Genomic DNA, 18,974 nt, shown 5'->3' on the forward strand with positions numbered 1-18,974 from the left:
TGACTCAACCAATACATGAAGTTATTTTAGGCATGGTTAGCCAATTGCTTATCGATCAGTATTTTGACTGCATGCTTATATTTCAGACAAATTTATCTTTGAATGTCTTTTTTCACACAATATTATTATATTTACTACTTTTTAGGTACATCTAAGCTATTATAGAACTGGACATGGAACAACAGACTGGTTCCAAATAGGAAAAGGAGTACGTCAAGGCTGTATATTATCACCCTGCTTATTTAACTTATATGCAGAGTACACTATGAGAAATGCTGGGCTGGAAGAATCACAAGCTGAAATCAAGATTGCCAGAAGAAATATCAATAACCTCAGATACTCAGATGACACCACCGTTATGGCAGAAAGTGAAGAAGAACTAAAAAACCTCTTTATGAAAGTGAAAGAGGAGAGTGAAAAAGTTGGCCTAAAGCTCAACATTCAGAAAACTAAGATCATGGCATCCTGCCCTATCACTTCATGGGAAATAGATGGGGAAACGGTGGAAACAGTGTCAGACTTTATTTTTTAGGGCTCCAAAATCACTGCAGATGGTGATTGCAGCCATGAAATTAAAAGATGCTTACTCCTTGGAAGCAAAGTTGTGGCCAACCTAGATAGCATATTAAAAAGCAGAGACATTGCCTTGCCAACAAAGGTCCTTTTAGTCCAGGCTATGGTTTTTCCAGTGGTCATGTATGGATGTGAGAGTTGGACTATAAAGAAAGTTGAACACTGAAAAATTGATGCTTTTGAACTGTGGTGTTAGAGAAGACTCTTGAGAGTCTCTTGGACTGCAAGGAGATCCAACCAGTCCATCCTGGAGGAAATCAGTCCTGGGTGTTCACTGGAAGGACTGATGCTGAAGCTGAAACTCCAATACTTTGGCCACCTGATGCAAAGAACTGACTCATTTGAAGAGACCCTGATGCTGGGAAAGAATGAGGGCAGGAGGGGAAGGGGCGACAGAGCATGAGATGGTTGGATGGCATCACAGACTCATTGGACATGAGTTTGGGTGGAATCAATGGACATGAGTTTGGGTCGATTCCAGGAATTGGTGATGGACAGGGAGGCCTGGCATGCTGCAGTTCATGGGGTCACAAAGAGTCAGACACAACTGAACGACTGAACTGAACTGAACTGAAGCTATTATAAGAAATCAGTGTAAAAGCTGAATATGGGAACATGAGAGCTAACAATGTCTTAAAAAATAGTCCTATGTTGTCCGTAAGCTATAAGATTTTTTCCTATCAAATATCAATGGGAATACAATTTTAAAATATAGTTGACATAGCCACTCAATGGTACTCATCATAAAGCAAAACAACTGAAACAACAATAAGCTATGCCCCAACATTTTTACACAATAGTGATATCATAATATAAGTGGCCAATATAGTTTGAATTCTTCAAGGAAGTAAAAATTATGGGTGTGGAAAACCACTCAAAATTTTGCCACAAATTTTTAGTTTTCCTCTGTATCAGAGGAGACAATTGGCATAAAATTAGTTGCATCTTATGTTCTTATGTATATTTTACTGTAATAAATGTTTTATCATTTCCAATTGCAATATTTTTTCTTTTCAACTAAAAATACAAATGGTACTTGGGGAATAATAAACAAAAATAAAAAGTAACAGATTATTAGATATTAGAGGACTGCCAGTTTGAAAAGCATAGCGTAGGGTCAACATTTCCCCCTTTTTATTCCTGCAAATCATCCCAAAACATAGACAATGAGAAACAATTATACAAATGTCCTATTCATTGAAAATAGCAAACAGTGATGTCTTAGACCTCCAGGTCAACAGAATGGTTCCAAAATCAGATTTCAAAATGAGCTAACAAACACAGCTTTCTCTAAGGCTAGAGGCCATGCCTTTCTATATTGTAGACATGAGGCAACAGTTTCAGGTAGAAGCATCTGTGGAAGTGGTTTGATTCCAAAAAGCAGAAAAAGTGAGGCTAAATGAAAAACTATATAGAAAAGACAAATCTGTAGAAAGCAGTCTATGTCTGTGAAAACAAAGAAAAGTCTTTCATTGTGGGGGTGGGGAGGAACAAACAACAAAACCCACATTCTTTATCTTCATTGGCTAGACCAAGAAAAACTCACTTTGTTCAGTGATACAAAAGAAAAACTGGACCAGCACAGGATCCATATGAAGGTAACTATGAGAGAAGGAGCAAACCAACTGCACATAAAGAATCACATACTAAAATCACATTACCATAAAAGTAGAAAATTGTGACCAAGCATTTTTCCATGAATTTTTAAAATGTAATAAATTATGATCACACTTTTGAAACAATTATACAATGGAGAAATACAAGGTGTTAAGGAGAAGATAAGAACAAGAAATTCACTGTAAACTTCCAGTGTTCAACCAAATGTTAAAATGAAAGAAGTAAAGCAATATAAACATGAAGAAGAAACTTGAAATAATGCAGGGGAAGAGAGAGTACAGAAAATATAAGAATGTAGCAAGGACTGAAATGATGAATATGAGCTAAATATTAATAAACTGATATTAATAAAGAATCAAAAATAATTAGAAACCATAGAGTATATTAAGACAAAATAAATCAAACACACATATAAAAGGAATCTCTGAAAAAGAAAATCATAATAATAAGATAGAGCAAATATTTAAAGACAAAAGCCAAGAAATTATGCCTGAAATAAAAAGAATACTGAATCTATGTTTTGTGGAAAAGAGCCCCTTCCCCCCAAAAAAAGAAAAAGGAAAGCTAAAACAAAAACTAACCTGGGCAAAACAGTCCAGAACACTAAGCAGAAGGATAACATTCTAGTAAAGTCACTAGACTTCACGTACAAAGAAAGAAACCTTTAGTCAGCCAGGCAAATAAGAATTCCCTAAATTCTCCAATGCTAGAAGAAAGAAGAGCGACATGGTTCTCAGTCAAACTGTACTTCATGTATAAAGCAAGAGACAAATGCTTTGGAAGGTGCAAGATTTCAGGCGCATTTCTTCCAAGGGCCTTTGCTCAGGAATCTACTAGAGGTGATTTCCATCTAAGAGTTGGTTAAAAAACAATAACAAACTTGCCAACAAAGTAAGCACCTGTTGGAAGCAAATCCTCCCCAAGTGAACACTGGAGGCTTCAGGTGACTTACAGCTCCAAGACAGCTCTACTGCAACCTCTGGACAGCTCCTGATCCAGAACCTCCCAGCTAAGTGGCTCCTAGATTCCTCAGCCACAGAAACTATGACAGCATCACGTCTGAAGCCGCTAAATCTGAAGATAACTTGTTATGCAACAACAGATAACAAAACGAGGCTTTGCTGTTGCTTAGTTGCTCAGTCATGTCTGACTCCTTTGTGACCCCACAGACTGTAGCCCATCCAGGCTCCTTTGTCCATGGGATTTTCCAGGCAAGAATACTGGAGTGTGTTGCCAGAAACAAGGCTTAAAAAGTGTGGAATCCCTATTTTCCAGCTTCTTTCCTGCTGGAAAACAGGGAGAAGATTTTTTTAAAAGAGAGTTTTTGATGTTCTATGAGTCCCACCATCCTCCATAGGTTATTACCATCCTCCCGCACAGGGACGAGGGGTTTCAGCAAAGCTTTTGGGATAGGTGTCCTCTGACTTTGAAGAGCACCAAGAATTGTACTCGACCCATGTTTGGAAATGACTAAAGGCAAGAGGCTGCGGTGCAGGGCCGCTCTGAGAGCAGGATGATGATAATTTCATGGGGAATGGCATGTGTGCCCAGGGTTTGTTAGGGAAAAAGAAAAATGAATGAGTTTATACACAGGTGTGGGCCAAGTGGGAGAAAGGGCCAGCAGGATATAACTTAGGGTTTTTGATCAAAAGAGACATATGAGGAAGCTGGAGAAATTAATATTAAGAATGTATATGGGATGGACCACCATAGTTAGGAGCTTAGAGGAGAGGAAATGGTGAGAGATGTCCCCAGGGAATGAGGGGATCTCCAGCGAGCCTAGAAATATGCTCCAAGAAGTGCCAGCACTTAATATCTGATATGGCCTTAGAAAATAAGAACACCAGAACTTCTCTGGAGGAGAGAAAACCGTAACTGGAACTCTGGAAGTTAAAGGCATAGGCAAGGTAAGAAAACCATGGGACCAGCTGAGCACAGTACCCCTCCCACACCAAGGCTGAAGCCCTGGGCCAGGGAGAAGCTTTAACACTAGGAAGGTTCCGAGTTTTAACTATCATATTAAAATGTAATTAATTAATAAACAGGTCCTTATGTTCTGCCCCGTTAATTCAATGCTTCAATGATAACAAAGATAACAGTATTTCTTACCATAGAAATGATATCATACAATTATCAGCAGAATGAAAATTCTGCAGTTCTAACCCAGACCTTCAAACCTTCGACTGCCACTGACTACTACTGTCTGCTAATACTCAGGTAGACAATATTAACTCAAACCTCACTAGTTAACTAAGAAAGCAGTTTCCAGAACCAAACTGACATATAACCTAGCATATTGTTCTACAAAGTATGATCTCCTGCAAGCTGCCCTAAGGTATGTGTTTATAAAGTATTTTTTGAACAACTGAGAAACCTTGTCTGGAATAAAGCTAAAACTAAGAATCTTCATGAAGTTTGAGGAAAGTATAATACACTGTTAAATGAAGTTGGATTTCCTTTTTCTTTTCTTTAGTTCCACTGTCAAATATTCATTGGTTCAAAAAAAACTTTCAATTTTTTTAATTAAAAAAATAAACAAATAAAAACAAATAAGATTTGGCATCGCTACCTCCGAATATGATACTCTCAATTACAGAGATGTAGTCTTCAGGCTCCTGCTCAGTTGAGATCTCCCATCTGCTTCGAGAGATATTTAATAATTTGTAGAGTTGATCTGAACTCTTCATCCCACACAGCAGAGTGACCACACTTTCTGGTGAATGAAGTATGTTTTTCAGAAATTGACCTTTCTTTGGAGATAGGTTTTCAATCAGGCTATTTGATAATATCAAAAGTTTGCACTTGTAGGAGTTTAAATTCAGCAATTCCAAATCCCGAAGAGAGCAATTCTCCAAGCAATATAAAAGGGTTGCTTCCGTTTTCACAACATGTGAGAAAACTTCGCTCAAGTACAGAGCCCATTCCTCAGCATCTCCTTCATATATCATGATGATGTCTTTTGCATTTTCTGGAAAAGAGAAAATAATGTATTATTTTTTTTATATCGACAGGCTAAAAGCAGATTATAATATCAGTTCTCAAAGAATTAAATGTACTTCTTATGGAATATGTTAATTTGCTTATGTGTGTGCATGCAAAGCCACTTCAGTCGTGTCCAACTCTTTGAGACCCTATGAACCACAGCCCACCAGGCTTCTCTGTCCATGGGATTCTCCTGGTAAGAATACTGGAGTGGGTTGCCATGCCCTCCTCCAGGGAATCTTCCCAACCCTGGGTTTAAACCTGCATCTCTTAATTTCCTGCACCGTCAGGAAGGTTCTTTACCACTAGTGCCACCTGGGAAGCCCTTAATTTGTCTATACCAGAGACCAATAATATAATTCGTAGTATCCCCAAAATAACCCTATGGGATAAAATAATTCTTCAGATGGAACACAGAGTTCATGCTTTGTGCAAGTGTACTCTGTACTCACTGCACAAGTGTGAATACAGGAAGCTCAACTGAAGTCAATGAGAGGTCTTGAGATGGAATGTGAAGAGCTGACTCATTTGAAAAAGATCCTGATGCTGGGAAAGATGGAGGGCAGGAGGAGAAGGGGACAACGGAGGATGAGATAGTTGGATGGCATCACCGACTCAATGGACATGGGTTTGGGTGAACTCCGGGAGTTGGTGATGGACAGGGAGGCCTGGCGAGTTGCAGTTCATGGAATAGCAGAGTTGGACACGACTGAGCGACGGAATTGAACTGAGATAGAATGGAAAGACTATTCTATGGGATTAGGGATGCTGGGCTACCAAGCATGGCTCTACCAGTAACCATGTAATTTTAACTAGATTTACCTACTTAATTCCTTTCAGTCATTGTTTCTTCACCAACTAAATGAAGGTTTTTTTTTTTTTTTTAAATAAGCCCTACCTCATGAATCAGATTATTCTGAGAAGAAATAAGAGAATATATGTTAAAGGACTTGAAAATACTTCTTCTAGGTAAAAATGGGTACATCAAGACAGATTATAGAATTTCCATGCCCAGAAAACTAATAAAATAAAAAATTTTTAAAGAAAAAAATTCAGTAATAAAAAACAAAGGGGGTATGCTGTCAGAAACTAAAAAGTTAATGTTGATGAAATAAATAGGAGGTTCTAGTGAGGCAGTACTAGTCCTAAATCTATCTCCCACCCTAAAACCAGAACCGATAGAAAAACATAAACCACCAAACTGGCAGGGTGGTCATGAATCTCTTCCCTAATTGGAAACTGGTCAGGGACGTCCACAGAAGCAAGAAAGGCTGAATCCTGAAGAAGTCAGGACTCAAGGTGAGGCAGTGAAGCCAGTCAAGTTGCACAGGAAATCAAGAGCATCCCTGGGCACTGGGAGGGGTCTTGCAGAAAAGGTCTCATTAGAGACTATAATCCACTACCTCCAATGTGAGAGTCACACTGACAGATCTTCCTTCTCCTCTTTTCTCTTATGCCGTAACAACTGACTGGAATATAAACATTCTCTCTCAAACTATAGCTTGCATGGAAAAATAAAAAGTAGCCAGTAGGGAAGAGAACTTAAGGATAAATTACCCAGACAATATTAAGCAAACAGAAAGTCTAAACTGAGCTAAGAGAATCATGAGTAAGATGAAGCAAAACAAACTCATAGTTATTGAAAGAGATGATTGTAACAATATGAACAATAATAATATGATCATCATAATAATGAAAGCAGCACAACATGAAAAAACTAGTAGAAATGATAAGCAGGGAAGAAAACACAAGAAAAGTTCCTCACAGTATTAAAAAATTAATTAAATAAAACCTAAGGTCAAAAACAAGTTGATTTGATATTTTTAAAAGAATCATTTGAAAGGGTATAATAAATAGATAAAAAGATCAAAAGCCAAAGCAGTACCATTGCTCAAATAATAAATCAGAAAAAGCACTGACTAGATTAGACACAGATAATATTTTATCTCTGGCCTCAAAGTAAAGCTTTATATTTTCATAGTAAACACAAAAAGAGAGAACAAAATTAAAGAATTGATGAAAAATCTGATATATATGGATAAGAGCCAAAAAGGAAAACATTGAATATAACAATACTCCAAAAACCTGAAATAGAACAAAGGACATATTAAAAAATTTAAATATAATTTTTAAATCTTTAAAATATGGAAGAAAAAGAAACCAGTTTCATAGAAAAACTGTTAGAGAAAAACATATCTTGATTAAATTTCTCTTGGTTTAATGATTATTATAAAACCTCTTCATATATCCAGGAAAGAAAAGCAAGTCATCCAGGAGGAGAAAAATATCAGGTTGATAGATTTTTTACAGAGCAGTTTCAAGGTTACATTATGATAAATTATGACAGCTCTTATAAAAATATTTTATAGTATCTTCATACTATGGAATATTATACAGCAATAAAAATGAATCACTGCTAATGAGAATGGATGAATCCAAAGACGTAATGTTGAATGAAAGAAAAAACAAGTATATACTGAATGACAGTATTTATATGAAGTTAAAAAACAGAAAAAAAAAATCCACCATGATACAGATCAAAACATTTGAGGTAGGATTAATGAATGGAAGCAGATAAGAGGGAGCATGCTGGGGTTCTGAAAATGTTCTATATCTTGATCTGACTGGTTGTTAAAGTACACTTACATAAAATGTATTCATCTATATATCTTAGACTGCACATGTAAGTTATATTGCAATAAAAAAATAAATTAAAATACCAAGAGAAAAAGAAAAAGTTTCAGGACAGCAGCTGTTTAAGAGGCATAGGGACTTATAACAGAAGAATGGAGCATTTTAGGAGGGTGATCCAAAGAAAATAAAACAATTGTAAGATTGTATCATATATTTGAAAAATTGAGGAGAAATGCTAATGGCTTTAAAATTCTGATTGGACATTTTGAAAAAAATTAAAGATAGATACATTGCAATCTTTTACATGCAAACTACAAAGTAAAATTAATAGCAGAAAGACACAGCAAAACAAAACAAAAAAGAAAGCAGGATCATTGTATACTAGTTGGATTAATAGTATAAATGACATACAATCATTGTTATGAACTGAATATTTAGGTCCTCCCCTACAGTCATATATTGAAAACGATAGCCCTCAGTGTGATGGAATTAGAAGGTGGACCAATAGGGGGTGATGAGGTCATGAGAATGAAGCCCTCATGAATGAAATTAGAGCACTTATAAAGGAGGCTCCATAGGGGTCCCTTGCCCTTCATGCCATGTGAGATCACAGAAAAACATCGGCAATTTGTAACCCAGCAGAGGGACCTCACCAGGATTTGACCTGCTGGTGTCCTGACTTCAGACTTCTAGCTTCCAGAACTATGAGAAATAAATGTTTGTTGTTTAGGCCACCACGTCTATGGTATTATATTAAAGCAGCCTAAAATGAACTAAGACAATCATAATAATGTAAAATATGTCTAATAGTTTAGCTTCAAGTTGCGATTTAAATACACTGGAGAATAAGGAAAGACTCTCAAAGGTTAATAGATTGAAATTCTCATCTAGCATATTATAGGAAAAAAAAATAGGTAATAGAATTAGTAAATTAAGAAATAATAGAAGAAATATGAAATAGAGCAACAATAGAATTTGGAAGACTAACAGTTCTTAAGTTTCCTAGAAGGGGATGAGACCCCAAGGAGGGGATGAGATTCAAGGAATTAGATCTGATAGACAGAGTGCCTGAAGAACTATGTATGGAGGTTTGTGACATTGTACAGGAAGCAGTGATCAAGACCATCCCCAAGAAAAAGAAATGTAAAAAAGCAAAATGGTTGTCTGAGGAGGCCTTACACAGAGTTGAGGAAAGAAGAGAAGCTAAAGGCAAAGGAGAAAAAGAAAGATAAACCCATTTGAATGCAGAGTTCCAAAGAATAGCAAAGAGAGCCAAGAAAGCCTTCCTCAGTGATCAATGCAAACAGAGGAAAATAATAGAAAGGGAAAGACTAGAGAACTCCTCAAGAAAATTAGAGATACCAAGAGAAGATTTCATGCAAAGATGAGCTCAATAAAGGACAGAAATGGTATGAATGTAACAGCAGCAGAAGATATTAAGAAGAGGTGGCAAGAATATACAGAACTATACCAAAAAGATCTTTATGACCCAGATGAAGATGATGGTGTGATAACTCACCTTAGAGCCAGACATCCTGGAATGCAAAGTCAAGTGGGCCTGAGGAAGCATCACTACTAACAAAGCTAGTGGAAGTGATGGAATTCCAGTTGATCTATTTCAAATCCTAAAAGATAACACTGTGAAAGTGCTGCACTCAATATGTCAGCAAATTTGGAAAACTCAGCAGTGGCCACAGGACTGGAAAAGGTCACTTTTCATTCCAATGCAAAAGAAAGGCAATGACAAGAATGTTCAAACTACTGCACAATTGCACTCATCTCACATGCTAGCCAAGTGATGCTCAAAATTCTCCAAGCCAGGCTTCAACAGTACAATAACTGTGAACATCCAGATACTCAAGCTGGATTTAGAAAAGGCAGAGGAACGACAGATCAAATTGCCAACGTGCGTTGGATCATAGAAAAAGCAAGAGAGTTTCAGAAAAACACAGACTTCTGCTTTATTGGCTACGCCAAAGCCTTTGACTGTGTGGATCACAACGAACTGTGGAAAATTCTTAAAGAGATGGGAATACCAGACCACCTTATCTGCCTCTTGAGAAACCTATATGCAGGTCAGGAAGCAATAGTTAGAACTGGACAGGGAACAACAGACTGGTTCCAAATAGGGAAAGGAGTATGTCAAGGCTATATGTTGTCACCCTGCTTATTTAACGTATATGCAAAGTAAATCATGAGAAATGCCAGGCTGGATGAAGCACAGACTGGAATCAAAATTGCCAGGAGAAATATCAATAACTTCAGATATGCAGATGACACCACCCTTATGGCAGAAAGCGAAGAAGAACAAAAGAGCCTCTTGATGAAAGTGAATGAAGAGAGAGAAAACTTGGCTTAAAACTCAACGTTCAAAAAATGGAGATCATGGCATCCTGCCCCATCACTTCATAGGAAATAGATGGGGAAACACTGGAAACAGTGACAGACTTTATTTTGGGGGGTTCCAAAATCACTGCAGATGGTGACTGCAGCCATGAAATTAAAGACGCTTGCTCCTTGGAAAAAAAACTGTGAGCAACCCAGATAGCATATTAAAAAGCAGAGACGTTACTTTGCCAACAAAGGTCCATATAGTCAAAGCTATGGTTTTTCCAGTAGTCATGTATGGATGTGAGAGTTGGACCATAAAGAAAGCTGAGCACTGAAGAATTGATGCTTTTGAACTGTGGTGTTGGAGAAGACTCTTGAGAGTCCCTTGGACTGCAAGAAGATCCAACCAGTCCATCCTAAAGGAGATCAGTCCTGAATATTCATGGAAAGAATTGATGCTAAAGCTGAAACTCCAATACTTTGGCCACCTGATGTGAAGAAGTGACTCATTGGAAAAGACCCCGATGCTGGGAAAGATTGAAGGCAGGAGGAGAAGAGGACAACGGAGGAAGAGATGGTTGGATGGCATCACCGCCTCAATGGACATGAGTTTGAGCAAGCTCCAGGCGTTGGTGATGGACAGGGAGGCCTGGCGTGCTGTAGTCCATGGGGTCGCAAAGAGTTGTACACGAGCTAGTGCCTGAACTGTACTGAACTGAGGAGGAGATGAAATTGTTTCTGGTGAGGGGCAGAGCAAAGGATTGCTGATTTTTATTAGAGATGTTTTATCATTGTTCAATATTCAAGTGTAACTATAACCAAAATTTAAATAAAGAAGAAAATCCAGCCAGCAAATAGAAGAACAAAAGTAAGCAAAATGGAAATGTAAAAACTTTGGAAAAAGAACACATGATCACTTGAATACATGTACATATAGGTCAAAGACTAAGTATCATAAGGATTAGGTTAGCACTACAAAATGCAAATGTTAAAAATCTTGATGAAATAAAAGTGGCCATAGAATGAGAAAACTGAGCATTTGAGGAGAAGAAAGTATTAACATCGTCTTTCATAGAATTCAGTCATTAATACTGAATTTGAATATAAAGTGACTCAATTCTTTCACTATTTTTTGTAACTTCAGTTTTCTTAATAGTAAATGATATTGACAGTGTTCTTAGTAAAAAAAAAATTATCTGATAATTAACGTTCTTTGATTTTACTTTATATGACTTAATAACATTTAAAATAATTTATTTTATTTAAAAATAGCATATAGATTATGTTCTCACTTTTAAATAATCCTGCCCATCTAATTCAAAATACAGCATAATTCTATTGGCTGTTAGCAACCAACAGTTGTACATGAGAGGCAAAATTTTGAGAGACATATAACTTCTTTTATATTACTCTTCCATATCACTAATATTTTTGTAGTAAAATTGTATTACTTTATAAAACAATGCAATGATTCTTAAAAATTAGTTTGTAAGGTATTAAGTACAAAGAATAAAACACCAAAGCTGCTGTATTCCGCAATTATCTTTTTCCTTCTGGATATAATATGTATTTTCTACACCATTGAAATTGCAATTAATACCACAATGACTTTGAGAATTATTGTATCTTCATTGATTTATCTATGTCTTTCCTCATGATATAAATAGCATCTCTAAGGAAGATGCTGCCTCTGTCAATTCACAGATTCCTGCACAACGCATAGTATATTTTCTTGAACAGATATGCAACAAATGTATTTAAATATATTTTAAATTACATTTATATCACAGAATGAGAAAAAACATCTGGCAGAAAACATACGGGAATCATACACAAGTTCTATATGAATCATCAGCATAATTCTGCATTTCTCTATGTAGTGTTTCACCCAGCCTCAATGCTAAATAAATATTTATTAAACAAACACATAGTGTTATAATTCAGCATTTCTATATTTGAGGAACAGTAGGGGAAGAATTTTCCTATCTTACACATAGCCAGAATAAGTTGCTATTTAGTTCTGGAATAATTAGAGTAAAAATAAAACTGATAACAAATTATCAGGCACTTAATATAAACTAGGACTCTTGCTGTTTTATATATGTTATGTCACTTAATCTTCTAAATTTACCCTATTAACTTACCCTATTTACCCTAATATTATTCTTATCTTATTTTACAGATGAGAAAACTAAATTCAATTTTGGAATTAGGATTCCAGCACAGGCAGTCTGACTCTACAGTCTGCACTTTTAACCTCTAATAGCAGAGGACACAATAACATTATTCAAAAGGTTAAAATAGATTCTCTGTAGTGATATGAGCTAGATTAGTCTCTATTAAGCAGATTATGGGTTAAAATCAAATATGGAAAGTATGTGAAATTCACTGGGAGCCTGGTTTCCTATCAAGGAAAAAAGAGGAATTAAACCAACACTACAAGAGTATGGATGTCTGTGAAGAATGTACATAACTTCCTTCCTGACTCTAAAACTTAAATCACCAAAATTATAGATCAAGCTATAAGGATGTATTAAAGCACAGAATGAATACTGCCCCATTATATGGTTGGATATCACACTACCATAGGGAGATAACCATAGAAAATCAATTCTAGAGACAATCATAACCTATCTTTCAAAATTTCCCAAGGAAATTAGACAGGAAGTTTCTCTCAATACTTAGAGGCCATTTTTTTCTTAAGCTAAAATTGTGCCTTCCTTTAAAATTTATATTTGACTTGTACTGAGTAAGCTGTGTTTACCAATTTTCAGAAACTAAGACTAGCATTAAATCCCTCTCTTTCCTATGGATTACATTATTTCAGGCTTTTACTCTTTAATTTTATCAAATATTATTTAGTGAAATGTATCATGTACCAGTTATGTTTCTAAGCATTTAATATGCATTACTTCATTTACTATTCATAAAACTGTATGGAGTTGGCCTTGTTATTTTTGTTTTACTGATGATCACATTGATTAACTTGTCATGGCTGTGAAGATAGTAAATGGTCTTTAAGTTACCTTCCAATTTTTTTGTATAAAATTGTGTTGAGTCAAAACACAAAAGTTAATTAAAAGGCCTTTCATAGCCATGACTTTCTTTTTCCTTATTCTAGAAAAAAGCCTATCCTTGAGTAACAACTGAATTGCAGACTGAACAACAGTCCTCTATGATTTCTCAAGAGGAGCCTACTAGCCTTGAAATGAACTTTGTTTTATGCACTTGAACTATATCAAACCTAAATCATTATTCTGCCCATTTAAAGAGGGTTATTGTTATTAATGTTGGCCAAATTTTATAGGCTGTGAAATGAAACCATAAAGGATGAACCTGAAATATAGAAACGCAGAATGTTCATTCCTGAAAGTCATCAAGATAAAGCGAAATTGCTCCTGAAGAAGCAATTATGGTCTGCAAATAAATTATTTAAAATGTAAATCACAGGTCTAGCAACATAAAGTAAATGCCAGCTTATACTACAACAGAAGGAACAAAATAGACTTAAATTTATTATAAAGTGTTCCTTAAGATTCCATAATGATGCCTTTTTTATTTTTCTGACAAAAGACTGAACACATCTTCAAGTCTGAAGAAAATTTGTACTAATAATTGATATTAATAATTGCTTTTGCTATGAGAATAAATTAGACTACACATCGCCAACAGAGACTGATCATGAATCCAAATATTTCCTTACATATGCACAGCTTCATATGGAAGATTTTCCTCTTTTTGAATAAGATCTCATCTCTTACCCATGTTTGTGTATAATGGAGGAAGACTGAAGGATGCATCTTTTCAATACTATAGTTTTCTAACTGGTAACCAAAGTGCAGAAGAAAACAAAAATATACGAAGAAATGAGTTAGAGCCATAATGTACTTATTAGAGATAACATGAACAATAATCTTGATCTAATCACACACAAATGTATCAGTCAGTTCAGTTCAGTCACTCAGTTGTGTCTGACTCTTTGCGACCCCATGAACTGCAGCATGCCAGGCTTCCCTGTCCATCACCAACTCCCGGAGTTTACTCAAACTCATGTCCATTGAGTCGGTGATGCCATCCGGCCATCTCATCCTCTGTTGTCCCCTTCTCCTCCTGCCCCCAACCCCTCCCAGCATCAGGATCTTTTCCAATGAGTCAACTCTTCGCATGAGGTGGTCAAAGTATTGGAGTTTCAGCTTCAGCATCAGTCCTTCCAATGAACACCCAGGATTGATCTCCTTTAGGATGGACTGATTGGATCTTCTTGTAGTCCAAGGGACTCTCAAGAGTCTTCTCCAACACCACAGTTCAAAAGCATCAATTCTTCAGCACTCAGCTTTCTTCACAGTCCAACTTTCACATGCATACATGACTATATCATTACTCAAATTATATAGTAAGGGTAACTTACTATAATTTTTAGTCCACAAAACATAGTCCACAAACCATAGTCCACAAATCCCTAATAATTTGGTCTTATACTCTAATTTGTACTCTAGTACAACAGGGGAGCAAAACTAAGGCTTTTCCAAAGGCAATAAGGTAGCAAAATACACTATCATTCATATTTCTCCTCCACAAAAGTTGGTTAATTTCACTTATTAATAGTGGCAAAAAGTACCAGGCATTTTCTGTGTATTTCTGTGTAGCATTCCACACCTTCCTGGCCCAGGAGCTTCAGCTTGATGTTCAGTTGTCAGCCACACTGACCACTTCCAATCTCTACTGTGCCTCTGAAGACTTCCTCTGTACCTGAGAGCACTGCTGTGTGCCTACTCAGCGGCTTGGAAGTGCTGGGGAGCTAGTGCATGGAGGGCTAGGGGCAACCCTCTGTCAGCGAGGGATGTAAGTCAGCGTGTAAATAGGTCAGCTTCCCCATCCTTCAGTGCAACAATTCTTAGGTTTGTTCTGAACAGTAATTAGAAGGTTCCCAGCGATACTGAATTATGCTTGCCCATCACACTAGTCTGCTTATTAATATACACAGTATTTGCTTTTCTCCCTTTCTTGTCTCACATTCCCAATTCTCTTAGCTTCACGGGCTAATCTTTAAACTACTTGCTCCCATGCCCATTTCTTAGAATTTTCTTCAGGAGAAATCTCTATAAACATGCTTGTTAATTTAGTTCTTCTTTTCAAATACAGCAAGGTACCAACATATCACTTTAAGATAATACTTTTCAGCACAGGGAGGAACAGCTACCAGCAAAAAAAGCAGAACCTTCCCCTTTCTTTTTCCTTTTAAGATGCAAATAAATGCTTTCATGCTTCACAGAACAATCTTGAAAGAGAAATTTTTCTGTAAAGAAAGCATGCTATTAATTGTTACAGGATTATTTTGCAAAGATCTCCTATCCCCTCATATATAAACTGCAAATCTCATTCAACTCCCATCTCTATCACTCTTTATTGCTAATGCAAACTGCTAATAGTTTATTTAAAATTATAAACATAAAAGGTACTAGATCTGTGAGGTTTTAAAATGTTTCAAACTTACTTAGTAAATATGATGGAATTCTATTTCTGCAATGTCCATATCCCTTCCCTCCTTTTATTGTCATTACTGTATAGATTACTGAATTGGACATCAACCATGAGACAGCCCATTATTTGATATTCCTTTAAGAAAAGAATACTGTGATCAAATAAAATATGATATACTAAAAATTTTAAGATGAATTCTGATTCCAGAGAATTTGACTCACCTAAAACAAAACACATTATTAGAATCAATTAATAATGGTACTAGTATCAGCTCATACAATATCTTTGGTGTTTCTCATTTCTCCACCTCACACTTAAAACTGAGTTCCTTAGGACATGAATATTTTTGTGATCTCTGCAGATTGAGTCCTTCCCTATGGATTTCATCACCTAGGCTCCCAAGCCTAGGAGAGCACCATCAGAACACCAGAAGGGGAAAGAAAGAACGATAGTTATTTATTGGTCCTGTCACTCACTCCCCCATTCTAATTTTGGCAGAGCCATTTTATCTTCTATGATTCTTCTGTGGTTTCAATTTTCATGCATCTCTTGCAACCATCTTTTCTCCAATTCCCTCACTGGCCTAGTAAAAGATTTGTTCTTAGTCTTCAAATGCTTCACTATCCCTCTTTGGGTTCTTCACCCTGCACATCATAATAAATTTTTTCAGTTGAATTATTTGACAGTGGCATCTGTTTCTTGCTGGGATCCTAATAAATACAGATATCAGGGGTGGTCCAGGAAATAGACTCTATAAAATGGATTTTAGAATTGGGTTGATTTCAATAATTGTGGAGAACATAAGCAACCTCTCATCAAGGGAAAAGAGTACGCTGGTAATGTAATAGGCACACAGGAGCACCATAATGGCGTAGTAGTGCAAAGGGATGGATTGTCAGGGGAGGAGAAAGTTCGGGGAGATCAGGTGTCTATGGTGGCAACAGGGATTACAGAGATGGAGCAGGTTGGTATTGTGACTTCTCTGTTCCAGAGAGCAAGCATTCACACAAAGACAAAGCTACCATTCCAGTAGTAGGCAAAATCCTCCAAGAATCATAAACTAATATAAAAGCACTATTTAGAAAGTTGTGGAATCCTAAGATTTGAGATCTAGAAAGACTGAGGCAGAGATGAGGCTAAAAATTTTAGATCCCAAATATCCCTGCATCTTTTTTTAACCAAGGAAATCTGTGCTCCTTATAAAAACAAGTAAATAAAAATTAAATTAGATCAAGTTAAAAGTTTTCAAGAGCTTTTGAGGCAACTGCCCCATCAGCGATGTCCCTTTCTCGGTATCCATGCCAACATCCCTCACTGACTGCCTCTAATACCAATAACTAAAGTTAGATCCCATAAGTGAAAGGAATATTTTAGAGAAACTATTTCAAACACAGAAATTATTAGAGGACCTTGCCAATATATATCAGCGTGAGCCTGGAAAGTATTATGGAATGGATTTTAAAAGTTATTAGACCAAGGAGGGCAAAATAGAGGATTAAATCCAACTGAATTCATCAAAATAGTTACACTCATACAGAAGGCAGAATGTGATGTGTTATCTCAAGTACCTAAGTGGCATTTGCAGCCAATTATGATGTATAATCAAAGCTTGGACTTCATGGCTTATAATCAATGTGACTACAATGCTAGAATTTGCCTACTATGATGAAAAGAAGAGGTCAGCATGCAAGGTTTTTTTTTTTTTTTTTTTTTGTAAAGGGCTAGATAATACTCTAGGCTGTGTGGGCCACACACAATATATTCACTGTTTCTCTTTGTTCCTTTTTTCTCCTTTTCTTTCTCTTTTACCTTTTTCTTCCTCTCTCTTTCTTCCTCCCTTCCTCCCTTCCTTCTTTTACTCCTCCTCCTTTACTTTTTCCTTTCTTATAACCCTTTAAAATGTAAAAACTATTCTTACCTTACAGGCTGTACACAAAGAGCCCACCAGCTGGATTCCGCTTGTTGGCTGTAGTTTGCTGACCCTTGCTCTAGAGTATTCTGACATTTCCTCCAGTAAGCATTAAAACATTCACTCATGAAAAGCTCTGTGATGTCTGTCCTCTGTAGCCCAGAGACAATGATGACAACTGGACCGCTGACCTGAAGTTTTTGATGTCAGCGGGGCAATAATGAAGTCCGGACTGGCAGAGAACTGGCAGCACTTCATCATTACTGGCAATTTAAGTAATCAAAGTGTTTTCCACTGCAGGGATCTGTTACAGTAACTAATTGATCTGAAGGTCCTTAGGAATGAAATATATGCATGGCCTATGAAGCTTCAGTTTCACCTTTTTAAACGAAACAATTCTAGGTTGGGTGCAGACACTGACCAAAGTTCCAATAGTGGAGATTCACAGCCTTCTATCTGGTTTACAGTCTCAGACCCTTTTGACTTAGGGAAGCCCAGATTTCTTTGAGAAAGATTCTTCTATGCTTCAAACACCAGAAATCTTTTCCAAAGCATTCCCCCAGAGACTTGCAGCCATGTGTACCATCATTTTTATAGAGCCCAAATGCCACAATAGCACACTGGTAAAAGGGAACTTAAGGAAGTCAGATGCAATGATAAATAACATCTTGCCTGGGGGTATATCTAATCACATGCAGTTCCAGCGGACCTACAGAGCTCTCCTGTGGGACTGTATGTCGGCAATGCATACATGCAGCAAATGGCAGAATCCTTACAGAGAATGAGGATATTATTGTAGGAAGTGAAAAATGTAAGTCTCTGGAACTGTTCAACCGCATCCCCATCACCACCACCAATATAGTAAGTAAGATAAAACAAATGACTACATGACTTGTGTCTGAAAATATATTGGCACTAGTCCAAGGTGAGTGATCGCTGCATTATAGCCCACTCATGTTTGTCTCCAAAAGAGAATGGGGAAAAGAAATTCTCCCAGTTGGTAAAACTTTGGGCAGTATCTAATTGTCCACTTTACTTTGAAGAAAAGACCTAAACTATGTATCCACTTCAAGTAAAAGAAGAAAGAGAAGAAAAGAATATGCTCATTTCATTAACCCAAACTAGGTTACTAATTAAGGAAATATATCTTGGGAACATGTGCCTATAAGTTACTTTCTTCCATGCAGTGATACCCTTATATTCTTTGTGGCACTACATTAGTCAATGCCAACTTTATGAATAATAAAGACAATATCTGATTTTCTTTTTGCTTTATTCTTTTCTCCTATATCTCAGCTGCTTAAGAACTTGTGCATGGACGAAGGATATTTACTGTTCCATCCCTACCTCCATCTTCAATACAAGTCCCTGAGGTTTTTACTGAAAAGTGGCTTTATCACTAACACTATGTAGCTCAGGCCCCAGGCGCAGAAACTGTCTTTAACTA

General features: G+C 36.7%; 1 protein-coding gene across 2 annotated transcripts in view; it reads right to left on the reverse strand.

The window, feature by feature from the left end:
• The window catches only part of BANK1 (B cell scaffold protein with ankyrin repeats 1), a 311,689-nt gene that overhangs the window by 266,490 nt on the left and 26,225 nt on the right, over positions 1-18,974 (reverse strand). For both annotated transcript variants that reach the window (XM_061164327.1, XM_061164326.1), the window contains exon 2: positions 4,760-5,158. In XM_061164327.1, the coding sequence (XP_061020310.1) occupies positions 4,760-5,158 (399 nt within the window). The remainder of the gene's footprint in view (positions 1-4,759; positions 5,159-18,974) is intronic.

This window comes from Dama dama, chromosome 17, assembly GCF_033118175.1.
Source record: "Dama dama isolate Ldn47 chromosome 17, ASM3311817v1, whole genome shotgun sequence".
Classification (NCBI taxonomy): domain Eukaryota; kingdom Metazoa; phylum Chordata; class Mammalia; order Artiodactyla; family Cervidae; genus Dama; species Dama dama.